Here is a 15,252-nt window from a genome sequence, read left to right as displayed (position 1 = left end):
CCTTTTATTTACCCATTACGAACATGAAATTCTCCGCATCTTACCTTGGAATTCCGTACCTCCAGTGTTAGATTCTGTGGTGGAGCACTGGGGACTAGAAACATTAAAGGAATTACAACTCTAAAATTTCCATATACTGTACCAAATACTGCATTTCCATACACAACTACTCTCTGCTATCATTCATTATGAAAGTACAAACCATTCTGGTTTAAGACACTATACAAAGTAACAACAAAATTCTACCAGAGGTACTATATGACATACAGTGACTGGCTTAGGAGGTTTACATATTTTCATTACAAAGGACGAACTCACTTTTTATTTAGCTCTTATCACACGTATCTAAATACAAAATGTTTTATATTTAAAGGTACTTCCCATAAACTCTAAGAAAAGAGATCAGATTCAGTGCTTTTCAAAATCAAATCTTTACTTTACATGCTTGATTCTGGGAACCCACATTTAAAATTCTAGCCATGGGTTTTGTTACGATTTTCTGTAACAGGAAAACATCAGAGTCAACACATCTCTGTGTTACTGAAGAGGTGAAGTGCATCGCAAACGTTGTTTCTGCTTTTAAACTTCCACTCTTTGTTAGTTCTTTACTAGCTGCAGCAACTTGCTGGTCATGACAGTAAAACTCCATTAGACAAAAAGGCAATGTAAGAGAGAACCTGAGACCAAGGAAATCCTCATCGCAGCACTTCTGACTCACAAATGTTATCTCAAAGGCAGAGATAAGGGTTCCCCGACAGGAAGGTGAGCCTCCAGCAAAGCACAAGGACAGGGAAGTCGCACAACAGGGGGAAAGATTGTTCTGGCCTGAATAATGTATGTTCCAAATAACTCACACCAGCTACACCACCACCTAAGAAAACACTCCTGAGTGCATAAAGTGAAAGTAGCCCTGTGATAAATGAAAGGTGCACCGGGGTGTGGTTAAATAAATATCTGTCTCCCGCTATCCCACAACAGAAATGGAGACGAGGATTTGGTTTTCCTTCTCTCTTGCCAACTGAACTGAGTCTGAAATCACCAGACCGAGGGATTAAGTGCTATGCCCTTTAAAAAGCAACACAGATTAAGAGGAGGAAATGAAATAAAGCTCAGCCTTTTTTGCTGTTTGTTCATTTTACGCAGTTGGTGCCTGCTTTCAGAACCACCTTAAAAAAAAGTCATGGGTTTCACGAGGAGTGATAATTAATGCATATATTGCAAACTTGGTGAGAGGAAGACAATCAGTAGGATACAGGAAAGGATACATGCATGTAAATATATTCATATGCACATATCTCACCATGTACACAGTTCATTTTATGTCGAAGTAAGCGTAGACTCAGACCAGATGAAGAATTTAACCAGGTCAACAAATAAAACGGATTTCCTATGGGCTGATATCCCATGCTTCGAAAGGAAAGGCATAGCCCAGTCTGCCGTGCGGTACAGCAACCACCCAGGCAGGAGGAAGGTGCCACGCTGGTGGTTCAGAGAGACTGCAAGGAGTCTTACCCCTCAGTAAGAGAAATGCCCTCGATCAGGGTGCAATGCAGAGAGTACATTTCTAGCTGTGATACAGGATTGCTTCCTATAGATCAAGAAGACCACGAGAAGAGAAGCAATCCTTATGAGCAGCACATAAACCTTGGTTCAAATTGTAATACCTGAAGAGCTATCCTGCAACAAACCACCGTAACAGATTAGGAGCAAAAACCTATATAAAAACGCGGAAGCTTGTTAAATAGAAGCTAAAGGAAGTTTAGAAAGAAATCCCTGCAGGAAACATGGAGACTGCTTATAGATACCACAATAAGAAAACACAAGAAGAAAATGTGGATTGTTCATCCGGAAAGATTTGAGAGATTGAAGGGGGAGAACAGCATGGTTAAGCAGCAGGGTTATAAGATTGTAAGAAGCAAGATGACATCCTTCAGAAAGCCATAGAAAAATACATTTCTATAGGTTAAATGTGGATATGTAAGCTGGGCCAGAAAGAACTTCAGGAAAACTTGAAAACGACATTACAACTAATAATAAATTCTTCTTCAAACAAATAAGGAGCTGGAAGCCCTTCAGAGAAATTGCAGGGTTAGCAAATGGTCAGGGTATGACAGAAAAAGATCAGGCCAGGCAACTATCTTCTTTGCATTTGTACTGAGAGAAAGGAAGAGGAGAGGTTTCCGTGACACCCTTCACAAGGGACTTACAGGATCTCTCAAACTGAAATGTCAATATAAGGGATTATGGAAGTCAGACATAACAAACAGCAGCATGTTGCCAGGGTTAGATGCTATTCATCCAAGATTTCTCAAGGAACTTGGGAAAGAAATAGCTGCATGACTTACACGTAACCTCCACAAGTTACCTTGACACTGGGACATGGCAGGTTTGACGCCAATATTTAAAAGGGGTTCCATTTGAGAAACTTCAAGTAGTAAGTCACAAAAATAAAGTGAAGCTACAATAAAGCACGAAATTCATAGATACATGGAGTAATAATACGTATTTGTCGCTTTTTAAAGTGAAATCCCACGTGGCAAACCTGCTGGAGAGCTCTTAAGAAATGAAGCAACAATGGGATAGCAGGGAAGTCCCTGCCTGAGCAAACAACTGCTTAAACGAAAGGAAAGAGAAGGTAGGAACATACGTGGTGGGAGATGACCTGCAGAGCTCCAGCGTGGTATGTGCCGAGACCTCTGTTGCTTAACACATTCATAAGCGATGAAAGGGGGATGAGCAGCAAGGTGACAAACGTTAGTACAGACAAGATCTGATGGTAAAGAACCGCAGAAAGACCTCAGGACATTTTGCGCCTGGAGACTGAAGTGACAGATGAAGTTCACGGTAGATAAAAGTTACATACATGGGAAAAATGATCCTACCTCTATGTGCAAAATGATGGCTCTAAGCAGACCAATTCCACCAAGATCCACCTACCCCAAAAATGTCACCTCAGTGCTCAGAATGAGCCAAAAAAGTCAGTCAAATGCTAGTAATTACACACTTGCATCTTTGATACAGTTTTAGTCTCCTCTACCTCCATTTTTAAAAGCACACAGGAGAAAAGAAACCTAGAAAAAAGCCCAGAAAGGAGCACTGACGGTTGAAACAGCTTCCACCAAAGAAATGGCTAACCATTTCTGTGACTTTGCAATCTGGAAAAGAGCCAAATTAGGGAGCATATAGCAAAGGTCTATAAAATGAGAAGTGGGACAGAGAAGGCTGGCAGATGCTGATTATTCACTCTTTCAGGCAGTACAGCTACAGGCAACTAATGACACTAACATACAGCAGGTTCAAAACAGACAAAAGGGGGTAATTTTTCACAGAAAATTTATTTATAGAATCTTTGTCCACTTGATGATGTGGATGCTAAAGGCTGACGTGGGTTAAAGAGGATGCTGACAGGGTTTCATGGAAGAGAAACTGAATTAGTAAATACACAGAAACCATTGCAGAGTCAAGAAGTGCCCCAGAAACAAATTTTTGAACACAGAGAGAATCTGGGACAATACTCCTCTCTGCGTGTCTATTCTGCTTTTGGTCACTCCTGGAGGGAGGATTCCAGGCCAGGCTCACTTTTGGTTGGACTGTTCTTATATATAAAAAAACTCCTCTGTAAAAAATGAAAGTTAACATTAACTCTGATAGTTCTACAATTGTTCATATATCTGTACTTGCTCACGTTACCTCTTTATTTGCATTATAGAAAATAACGTTATCACTTCCTGCTTTCAACATTATATGCAATTGATTTAATAGTATCTGCGCTGTAGTTCAGAGACATGCAACATTTTCCCACATGACCACAATTAAAATAGAAACATTCCAAAAGCAAAGTCTGCTCATACGTAAAAATATTCTAGAGCCTAAAAAATAATTTGGAGTTGTTGCATTCAACATAGTTGGGGTTTTTTTGTCTGCTCTTAATACTTTGTAGACTCAATAATCCATGAAATAAACTACTGGCATTGAAATGAAGGACACTGTTGTTTCGTAATCAGAATACCAGATACTTTTGCAGGTACAGTAATTTCCCTTCACTCAATTTGGTAAGCCTCCGGGGGAACTTTCACCAGGTACGGCCATACACAACAACGACATTATGAATAAAACAGGGCAACAATGAACAAAAACCGTAGAAGTCTGGTTAAAAATTCACTTAAAGGAAATTACCAGATAATTACTGTGAAGAAAAATATTGGAATAAAGAACCTTACCATCTGACAACGTTCGTACAACAACATCTTGTGTCGAGACTCCAGGACCATGTTTATTGTAAGCTACCACTCGGAAACTGTACTCTGTGTATTTTTTTAATCCATTAATGGTGTAGGAGAGTCCTCCTACATCAACATCCTGTTCATAAAGAAACATACATACAAGTCAAGGTCAGAATCAGGTCTGCAATTATTATAAATGTCTTAAGAATTTCAGAACAGTGATACTCAAACACAGGAATGACACCTTTCCATAGCACCTGCAGATCAAACCCACAGCTTACGTACAGGCAGGACTTGCAAAGATGCTACCAGTGAGCTTGCAAGAGAAAATTCTACTTATCTGATTTAACCCATAACATGGACACTGGTTCTGTAAATGAAAAGGCATCTGGCAAACTTGCCTATTCGTAAAAATTATTACTATATTTTGAATAGTGGGATGCAGAAGTAGAAAAGGTAATTCTACCTGAGAAATACAACATTCCTATTTAAAAACTGATGTAAAAAATTATTTTAAAAGCTAACAAAAATATTCTCCCTTAGCTTTTTACAGCTGGGATCATACTTATTTGCAATCAGATGGGAAATTAAATGATTGGGATTAATCCTCCCAAAGTTGTAATTATTCTCAGGAGGCAGCTTATATTTCTACAGAACATACTGGATTCTTCCAGTAGAATCATAAGAAAATTTAATCAATTAGACACTCAGCAGGATCAAAGTATCAATCACTGGATCAAAGAACTCAAGAAGTAAGAGCAGTTCAGATTAAGGATCATGCTAAAACCAGTAGTTAGCCTACTTTACTAGAAACGGCCAACCTATAAAAACTATGCAAGCATTCTTTACACCATCTGAACCAGAACTGTTAAATGATGATACAGCTATCATTTGCTTTCTCCTCTTGCGATATGATAGACTTCCTCAAAAGCTACTTGATGCTGATGAATATCTAAATAAACCATCAGAAAAAAAAAATCTATTTTAATTCCAAGACATACATTTCACGCTAGATTTTAAATTTTAAATACTTCCATATTTTAGGCTAAAGGATTCAGTCTACCAGAAAAATGAATACTTCACAAGGTGTTTCTAGACATTTAAGGTAAAAACATAACAAAAGAAAAAAGGCTGTTAATGGCATTGTGTATCAGACAGGAAGAGCCAGGCTCTGTACCTGTTCAGTGTCCTGCCCCTTCTCCATGTAATAGAGCTTGTAGTTCTGGATTTCTCCATTGCCAGATAACGGTGTTTCCCAGGTGACAGTAACGGAGGTGGGGGAACTGGCGTACGCTCGGATATTGGGTGCTGGACCAGGAAGCTGAACTGAAATGTAAGCATGAAACTCTGCTAGTCACCAAGCCTAACCATTAACATTTTCCATAGCCAATTATTTTAGCGTCCCCTTCACTATTAATCAACACCAGTTAAAAGATGAGTATTTTTTCATATTTCAGCATTGCATATGGATTCATTAGGTGGTGTAAAGGCAGCACGAAATTTCTGAAGGAGATCCTCCTCCCTGGGTCAGATTTCTTTTGTCGTGAATGATCCTAACAAATGACAGACTTGGCATTTTCTCTAAGTTTTCCTTTTTACCTCTTTCAGTTAATGGCAATCTTAGAACAGAAAGTTTAGAGAATTTAACAAGGAAAGTCTTATCAGTTCTTCTTAATGGTGAGAATAAATCTTACAAGCACACCAATGTGGAAAATCGTGTTCAAACTATGGTCTGTAAGTGCAACTTTTAAGAGTACCAACTTATTCTGGGAAAGGTCATGAATGGGGAAAGCAAAACCAAAACCAACCAACCAACAAAAATTGATCCCAAAGTCAAGAAGACTCAACATCTTCACAGCTTACCCTCAGGCTGAGTTGCCACCTTCAGTGGCACTGAGCTCTCTCCGGGGCCGTGCTTGTTCTGAGCCACAACTCGAAAGACATAAACCGTTTCTGGCATCAGGTTTTGGATCGTCACTTGTGTCTCTCCAGGACGACTTGTATTTTCAACACGTTCCCTTTAGGAAACAAAATGTTTGGGCACAGAAGCAATCATTGATTAGTAAGAGGGTTTCTGAGGGGTAAAGAAAGGAATAGTTGCTACTAACATGAATCCTGTTTGAATATATCTAATGTGTTAATGATGTGGTTATTTATACTGCGCTGACTACACAATAAAATAATAATATGCCAAAATTGCTGGTGACAAACAGTTTCTAATTTTGTAACTTCTCTTTGAGAAAAAAATATGCACTGAAGTAAACGAATAAATTATACTCGACGTTACAAAATTCTAAGTAGTTTCTTTGTTATTCTTGTAACAGCATGAGATAATTCATAGTGACAGTTTATCCTACTACTCTGAAGCCAGAAGAAAAACTATTTAAGCAGCATACACAGAGTCTGGCAAGATTTAAGGCATTTTGTTAATATTGTGGGGCTGTTTCTTGTGTATTTTTCAAAGAAGCTGTTTTAATGTATTCTTCTACCTCCAAACTTTACTTAGTTCCTCCCTAATATTTAGATTTTTTAAAAACATCCCCAGGCTCTGACTTGCATACACCCAGGCAGACAGCTGTGGCATTTATGCTATTACCACACAAGTAGTGGAGTTAACAAAAGGCAGCGTCCACCCACATCTCCGCTGCTCTCATTCAGTCTGACGCGCAAGCAGAAACCATCCCTCAGCAGTGGTTTACACTCGTATCACCCACTGGGAATCGGGCACGTGAGAGGCGCTTCTCTCAGACCTGCGTGAAGATGCTCGCCTCCAGCAATGCCAAGGAGACAGCTCTGGGCTACTGGACCCCCGCCCCGGTTGTCTGCCAGCACCCAAAGAACAAGTGAGCTGCGTGGGAACGAGCGTTTATGTTAGGCTCAGCAAAAAAGCTGACATTTTGCAAGCTGAAAGCCGTAATCCAGTTGGGAGAATGCACTTTGTGTACTGAGGCAACCAGAAGGATTATTGCCCTGTGTTTAGTGAATCTCCGTTGCACCCCCAAGTCACAGGGGAACCTGCTGCTTCACCCCGGTGGAAGCACGGTCTTGTGCCGAACATAGTTCAGTAAACTCGATCGGTTCTTATCAAGCTCAGGATTGAGGGGAAGATTAAAAGATTAATCATCAACTAACTACAGCCTTTATTTCCAACACATTGCTGTTGTCCCATGAACTTTCACAGAGCTACATTTGGGTAACGACACCTACATACCGTCCTTCCTTGAAAAGAAGCTACCTATTCCCTGTAAATTCAAATAAAAGCAGTATTACAAAAGAAGAAATCAAAAACTTCCCCACTGAGAAAATAAAGGGAAAATGTGCCTGCTTTGAATACAGTTCTTTCCCTTTTGTCTGCTAGACTTTGTTTAGCTCTACAGCAGAGGGCAGACGATTCTCATCCTGATGATGAGCTGCTATTAAATCATTTTTAATGCAGAAGCCCAGGCAAAATTATTCCAGAGTCTCCCCTTTCCTACCTTCCAGCCGCTATGGTTTAGCATATACCACAGAAATATGATGCCAAAATCCCCATTTTTAATTTGTTTCTTTTTAAATCAACTGGTACGGCTGATTTAGCATAACTTGGTTGAAAACATTTCGAAATCCCCATTCATTTCTGCACTATTACATTGTACCTATACAGAGGGAAACAATACATTTACTGTAACTAAAGATCTATTTAAACACATTTTCTAGAATATTCTCCTCCACGAAATCTGAGCTAAAATGGCATTGCATAAACAGCTTAATTTATTTCAGGTTTTTATTAACTTCCACCGTTAAATGAGCAGCATCATTATAGCGTATTTGAATCAAAACTCTTTACAAAAGATTTTTCTTCTTTTAATGTTTATAAAGTATTTTTTGCAAGAAAGCAGCTGACAGAGAAGCGAGACACACACTAAAGAAATACCATACCCACCACAGAATGAAATGGAAGGGGCAGGGAAAACGATAAATATTTTGCATCACCAACTTTTCCAGTTATAGTTAGTACAAAATATTTCATTGAAAACACATTTTCAAATGGATAGTTTCCTTTAAGACATGTTTTAGATACAATGATGGTATTTGAAAACCCAGAATAAGTGCCAACTGATTCACAGCTGTGGAATAACATTTGTCTCCCACTGACATGCAAAATATATTGCATTTTCTGCCTCAAGTGTAAACGCACTCACTGATTTTATCTAGGAAAAAAAATCAGTAATCCAAGGTTATTATTTAAAATAACAAAAAAATCAGAATTATTTTAATGGAAAGACAACATTTATCAAAAAATAAATAGACATGTCAAAGTATTGCACTTTTCAGTAATAACTAGGAACCATGCCTCCCCTCACAACAGTATGTTAGAAATATGTTGAGATTAATCTCATTAAGTGCTACATGAATCTCTCATTTATGCCCTTTCTTAGGGAGCCCTGAGCACCTTTTACGAGCTCTGATGTGTTTAGGTAGGCATAATAGGTAACGAAACAGATGGTCTAGATGAATAACTATATTACCCTACAGAACATTATGACTATTCTAACTCATTCCAGTTTAATCCCCAATTAAAGAGCTTTGTAAACTAGAGTTAAGGTTTAAAATAGCTACCAAGTACCTAAGGGAAAAAGCCTACAGTTCAAAAGCAGGAACAAGTGTTAAGCTGGAATTGCAAAGTTTAAAGTTATATATAAAAAACCCACCTTCAGGGAATTATTAAAAAGTGAGTATTGTCTGTGCCAGCCATGTCAGCTGTACTGCCTGGCAGTGAGCTCCGAGAGACATTTTGACAGTGTGACTACACACAATTAAACTCCATTTTCTGTGTTTGAAGCACACTATGTTGAACTGTGGGTTTAATATTATTTGAATATCTCACATATGTAATTTACCATCTTGTACCAGCAACATGTTAGCTATGTATTTTATTTTTGGCCAAATCTTGAAAGTTTGGAGTTCTTCTGCCTGAGTGCTTGTCTAAAGTTTCACAGAATTAAACCTCCCTTTGCACTCCCAATCCATTTGAATTCTCACACCCTTTCAGGGGAACTGTCTTCAAGGTGGAATACCTAATGCAAGGATGAAGTAACCGTGCAACTGTACAATCTATAAGGAAGACAGTAATTCCTAGCTGATCAGATTACTTCAGTTTTTCTAGAGGTGTGACAATAGAGCCATGAGACACCCACTTCATTTGTACATAATTGCCTTAATAAAAGCCTCTCTCTGACATCATCAAGCCAACGTGAAGACATGCCACCAGCTGGTGACATTCTGGAGCCAGTGAAACAAGCAGAAACAAGCCGCCTTCACCGCCGATTCCCATGCTTTGAAACGCTCCTCTTCCATGAATCGTTTCAGTTTCCAAGCCCTACAGATCTTTATTCTCACTTGCTCCTCCTCAGTAGACACTACATACTATCAAATCCAGCTTTGATCATTCCACAAGTGATAAAAGCCACCACAACAACTTTGGCAGCATTTGCATTTTTGCCATAATTCCTTGTTTGCTGCTGCTTACAAATCTTCTGTAACATTCAATTTAGGGGTCAACATTTTTCTGCAAGCAGACACTGAGCTTAAAACATGAAATATATCCTTTCCCTGGGGGCAGGGGCAGAGGGCACCTCTGGGCAGCTGGCACAGTTGGTGGCACAAAGCCGACACGGGGCGCAGGAAGAGCCTTTTGCAGGAGTGCCCCATGACTACGGAGGGGGGGAATCATGTTCCAGTTATCTTGCAGTCCTCTAAATAAGTTCAAAGGGCAAAGTTAAGGAACACCTTACCATGTTTCTGTGTATATCTCCTTTCACCGAACAGATAAAAAGAAAAGGAACGTAAATCATCAGTGGTTGAGGCAGCTGATACCTCAGGAACCGCACGCCTCGAATACTGCAGAGAGATTTAAGGGCTCCTGCAATCCACAATATGAAGATGACTCTCTATAGCCCTTTAAACTTGGTTTAGAGATGTCAGAATATCTAGCTAACCCATTCCTTGTTACATGTATTTTTTTTCATTTTTCACAAGCCTGATTTAAAAGGTAAATAAATCAAATACCTAGTTTGATCACTGCTCAAATACAAGCGAGGAAGAGACAACACTTAGGTTACTAAAAGGATCCAGTAATGCATGCAATGAAAATGGTACATGTAGGCAAAAATATAATAGTATGAGGAGATGGTACATATGCACTTAAAACCGCAGCAAAGATATACGATCATGTATAATTCAAGGACTACAAAGCGATCATTTAAGCAGTGTTTTACAACACTGAGGAAGAAAGGAGGGTTGCAGATCCAAGCTCGACTTCAAAATTTTCTGATTTCCAGCTGCTTAGGTGTGTGTGACACACTCATTTATTTTTTTATTCAGTAACCAAGCAACGTTTCCACAAGGCCCAACCAACTGGTCAAAAAGTACCACCTAACAGCAAAATGGTACACCAGACTTCCTTCCTTTCTTTTTTTTTTAGTTTTTTTTTGTTCTCATTCTCTAAATCCAGGTTGAAAGGCAGGATTTCACAGTATTTTCATACCACTCTCTGAAATGTGGGATACCAACTGTGTTTATGAGGCATGACAAAAAAACCCCACACCTTCCAAAAAGCAAAGGAGTGGTAAAGTTGAGAAAATAGTGAGTATGTGCTAATAAAAGGCTTTCAGAGCCTACTTTGAACCCTGATCCAGAAGGACACTTAAGCAAACAAAGACCTCATTGAAGTCAATGAAACCACCTGCTTACATATAAGGACCAGCTTAAGTACTCTGCTGTGTAAACTTTCTGTGGACTACATTAACCCAAGCCCAGAGGGTCACTCTGCAAGAACTGGAAATAGCAGTTTCTGCAGATTGTCCTGTAATTTCCTAATTTGCCACAAATTATGAGATTCCTCTGACCCTTTCTTCTGCACACGCTTTTGCCCCAAGAGGAATATTTTCTAGATTTCTACAGTGTTGTGTGTAGTGGAACGGGACGCATTTTGTTTACTCAAACGCAGCGCAGGGAGAGGCTCAAAGCCAATTCCAGCAAATTACTTTCTAAAAACCCAGCGAGTAGAGCGGTTACAACCAGGAAGGTGAAGGAGGAGAGGCAAGAAGCAAGAATGGCTGCCAAGATCTCACCTTTTTTCCTGTCTCACTTAAAATAGCTCCAATAAGAACGAATAATATCAAAGTAAGGAAGTAGTAGAAAAACAACATTTGTGAGGCAAAGAAAATTTTACTAATTACCTCAATTAATCGTCATGAGGCTGGACAAGATATCTGTCCACAGAACTAAGAAAGAGTGGCAATTCACCATAAGTAGTAGTGCGTTTTATATTCTCTTCAAATGACTTTGAGCCTCACACTCTAGTCAGTAAGTAGACAGTTAATTTTCTCTTGAGTAATAAATCTGATAAGCAAGCTAATTTGCAATTAATTAAGCATGGCTCAAAATGACTGTGAGCTCCAACTTCTTCAAACTTATCACAACAATTTGAAACTGTAATTCTGAGCAGCAGATCCCATCAGAAAGAAAAAGGGGTAGATTGAACTCAACCATTGGGATAATGTCTAAAACTCATGAATGCTTCACATTCATAAAATTCCTATTTACAGGGATTACTAGGAGAGAATCAACATTTAATTGACACCTACCACACGGTTCTCTCTAGAATCAGACTACCTTTACAGGGTTTTAAAGCATAAAGTGACTGCTCGCTCTCAATAGCACATGGTTTATCTGGAGGATGTTTCTGTGCCCACTGTGGATGGCACTGATAGCAGCACCAGTGTTCCTGAAGAGGTGTTATGGTCTATGCTTGCTCTTAGTTTCTAAGCAGTCTGATAAAATCAGGTAGCAACTGTTTGCAGTCAATCAAAAACATGCACAAGCATTGCCTGTAAGAATACGTATATGCAGCAACGAAGCAAATAAAAATGCCCTTCCTCTAATCAGGGTGCAGGAGGGAAGGGAACACAACCCCTCGACCTCCGCAGCCTGTAAGACTTTGAGCGTTAAAGACTTACGGTTTATAGTGCTTCTAAGCAAAGCTAGCATGAAGAAGTGTCATGAAAGAGCACAACCCATTTTACATGTCGAGATCTTTACCTGTTTATACCTTCCTTGGTGTAGAAGATTGAATAGGTGAGGTTGTCTCCTTGAGGGTCCGATACAGGCGTCCGCCACGTCAGTCTGATGAAGCGAGTGGAGACGAGGGTGGCCACGACGTCCCGCGGGGCTGAAGGCAATGGTCCTGTTGTAGCTGGTGCTAGATGGTCATTAGTGGCACTGGTCAGTGAAGTGGGAGGTAATGTTGGGATGGCAACATCTTGTCATGTGCAAACATTGGGGAATATGAAGGGCAAACATCACCACGGTTTAAAAAAAGAAAACAGAAAAAAAACACAAAAGAAATAAACAAAACCACGATGGGAAACAAAAGAAAATGAACACACACAAAAAAGGCCATTAAACTGAAGGCTGACATGCAGGCAAAGGTAACTACTGAAAACTAATGGGAAATACTAAAGGACACGTCACTGTCGAGCAAGCAGACCAAATCTCCATTGTAATGGAAGTGGCAAGGGGAAAGGGAAGGGTGAAAATTGAGGATAAAATATGACCTTATAAGAGGACGTACCAGCAGCAAACAATATTTTCATTTCTTTGTAAACCAAATGTAATACCAAACATTTACCAATAAAAAAACTCAACTTGTATTATTCATTCAAAACCACATCCAGACCCAATTTTCTACTTTACTTCATTAACATGAAGAATTAATTTATACTATTCTCAATCATAAAAAAAATACAGACAAATACACAAAATTTATTTAAGAAGTGCAAACTCATCCAGGTTGTGCGGTTAAACATTGAAGTCAATTCACATGGTAACCGCTTTCTGAACTGGTTGGGTTCTACCACCGCCAATGGTCAGAGGTACAGTGACAAACTTGGTATGGCAGTGGAAACACAGGCTTTTTCCTAACTTTCACTAAGGTCACTGTTTTCTTTCCATCAATGCTTTTCCTCCCTCTCATAACATATAATATATCATCTTACAAAGATACTAATAAGCATAAACAACTCTCGCTTCATATTACACGAACGCTTTACAAACTTTTTTTTGTGGCAAGTCATGTACGTCTTCCTGTATTACTACTTTGAAGCTAGGATAAATCTCTGGGATTATTGCATTAAAAGGTTGGCAAGTTAACAGCACAAGCTGTAACGTACAAATAGCTGTTCTCCAAATCCTATTAAAGCAATCCATCCAGTAAATCTAACAGTAATATTCTGAGCAGCTGGACCCCAATTACCACAGAGTATTACAGGAAGCACAATTAGTAACAAAACCCTAAAGCTCAGGATACCCTGAATTTTTCTGGATTCTTAACTATTTACCAAGCTTAAGCCACCCAATGACATTTTCCACATGGGAATCTATGCTGCCAAATACATTTATTCACTTATTAATTATGGAAACTAACTAAAATGGCTCAGATTTTCCCCAGAAAGAAATTCAGGACTAGTACAGCTTTTGTTGAGAGCTGCAGCACCTCCACCCAACGTACTACCAGAATATGTGGACTTGTGTCTCGATAGACGAGGAGAAATCTGCACACAAAAAACCTGACTAAACCAGAAAATGTCATCTGAACAACCAAACCTTCAGGCAGACACACTGAGAACGTCTCAGCTGCACTGAGAAGTCTATCATCAACAATCACTCCATTTTAAATTCTGGAAAAAAAACCCTTGTCAACTAAAGCATCATCTCATATGTAGGTCTTGACTTGGCAGAACTCTCATTTTATTTCTATTTCTTAGGCAACTACTGATGACAGTGGAAGAACAAACCATTTGCTTTCATCAGATTTGCACAACGTAATAAAGGTATGTGGGCAGAACTATGAGACACTTCATTGTTTTGTATGAAACACTACTGTACAGACCACCACAAAGACAAGGGTGTACTTCTCGGGACCAACGACCACCACAGATGAGGCCCAGCTCCACAGGGACATTGGCAATGTCCTCCCTCCCTTCCTGTGTGCCAGTGGGCCTGCTACCGCTCCATCGCTTCTTCCACCTTTCCTGAAGCTCTCATTCATGTTTTCTCTCTTCTCTCAGATACTTTCCTGTCAACTGGGAAACTTTCACTCTCCCAACAAGTACTGGTGTAAATACAATCACCAATTTAATTACATTTCAATTACATCTTCCTTCCTGCTTTCATACTAAAATCATGACTTTTTACTTCAATACCTGTATCTTTACAGGACTCTGCAGGACTCCCAGAGCCAGGAACAGATGTATTTTGGTATTGAAAATACTGATCACTGAGAGACAAGTACCAAGAGTATCTTCTTAGCTATTCTTCCTACACTGTAATAGCCACAGATCACAATTAAGTATTTTCCAGCACTCCCCTCCCGATCAATAGACTACACCATTAATTTAACATTCATTGCAAAATCTAAACAATTTTTATGTTCCCATAATTAGATTTCTTACAGAAATGCACCACATTTTAGCTCTTCTTCTGGACTCAGACAGGGCCCCTATGCCCCCAAGGATAACCTTGTTATTGCAGACTACTCAGTACAGGATATTTCATTACACAGCTTCACCCCTTGTTCGATGGTACATCGATGGTACGACATACCAAGGAGCAACAGCAACATCTCAGGGCAGAAAAGGTTCTCGCTCAAGTTACCAGCACTTACCACTATAACCTTACTCCAGCCTACAACATCACCAGTTCCTAAAGCAGTGAACACCGAAGTGTGTTGCGGACTACTCCTCGACACCAGTGCTGGACGGCCCAGCAGGAGAGATCTCTCCTACATTTGCTATTTGTAAATAAGGAAAATTTGATCAGAGATTTGATAGTCAATGGCATCCTTAGCTGAAATGACCTTCAGATGGTAGAATTTAAGATCCTGAGGAAACTAAGGCAGGCATTTGGCATATCAAGACACTGAACTACAGGAGAAGAGAGTTGAGCATGCTCACAGGACACACGCAACCCCATGGACAGCTGCCCTTAC

At 39.5% G+C, this 15,252-nt stretch overlaps 1 protein-coding gene across 2 annotated transcripts in view; it reads right to left on the bottom strand.

Moving 5' to 3' along the window:
- Positions 1-15,252, bottom strand: part of NEO1 (neogenin 1) — a 146,853-nt gene that overhangs the window by 38,741 nt on the left and 92,860 nt on the right. For both annotated transcript variants that reach the window (XM_009709741.1, XM_009709742.1), the window contains exons 7-11: positions 12,306-12,525; positions 6,087-6,241; positions 5,401-5,549; positions 4,221-4,359; positions 45-94 (exon numbers count right to left, since the gene is read on the bottom strand). In XM_009709741.1, coding sequence (XP_009708043.1) covers positions 45-94; positions 4,221-4,359; positions 5,401-5,549; positions 6,087-6,241; positions 12,306-12,525 — 713 coding nt within the window. The remainder of the gene's footprint in view (positions 1-44; positions 95-4,220; positions 4,360-5,400; positions 5,550-6,086; positions 6,242-12,305; positions 12,526-15,252) is intronic.

This window comes from Cariama cristata, unplaced genomic scaffold (assembly GCF_000690535.1).
Source record: "Cariama cristata isolate BGI_N322 unplaced genomic scaffold, ASM69053v1 scaffold641, whole genome shotgun sequence".
NCBI lineage: Eukaryota > Metazoa > Chordata > Aves > Cariamiformes > Cariamidae > Cariama > Cariama cristata.
This window is presented reverse-complemented; position numbering and strand designations above follow the sequence as displayed.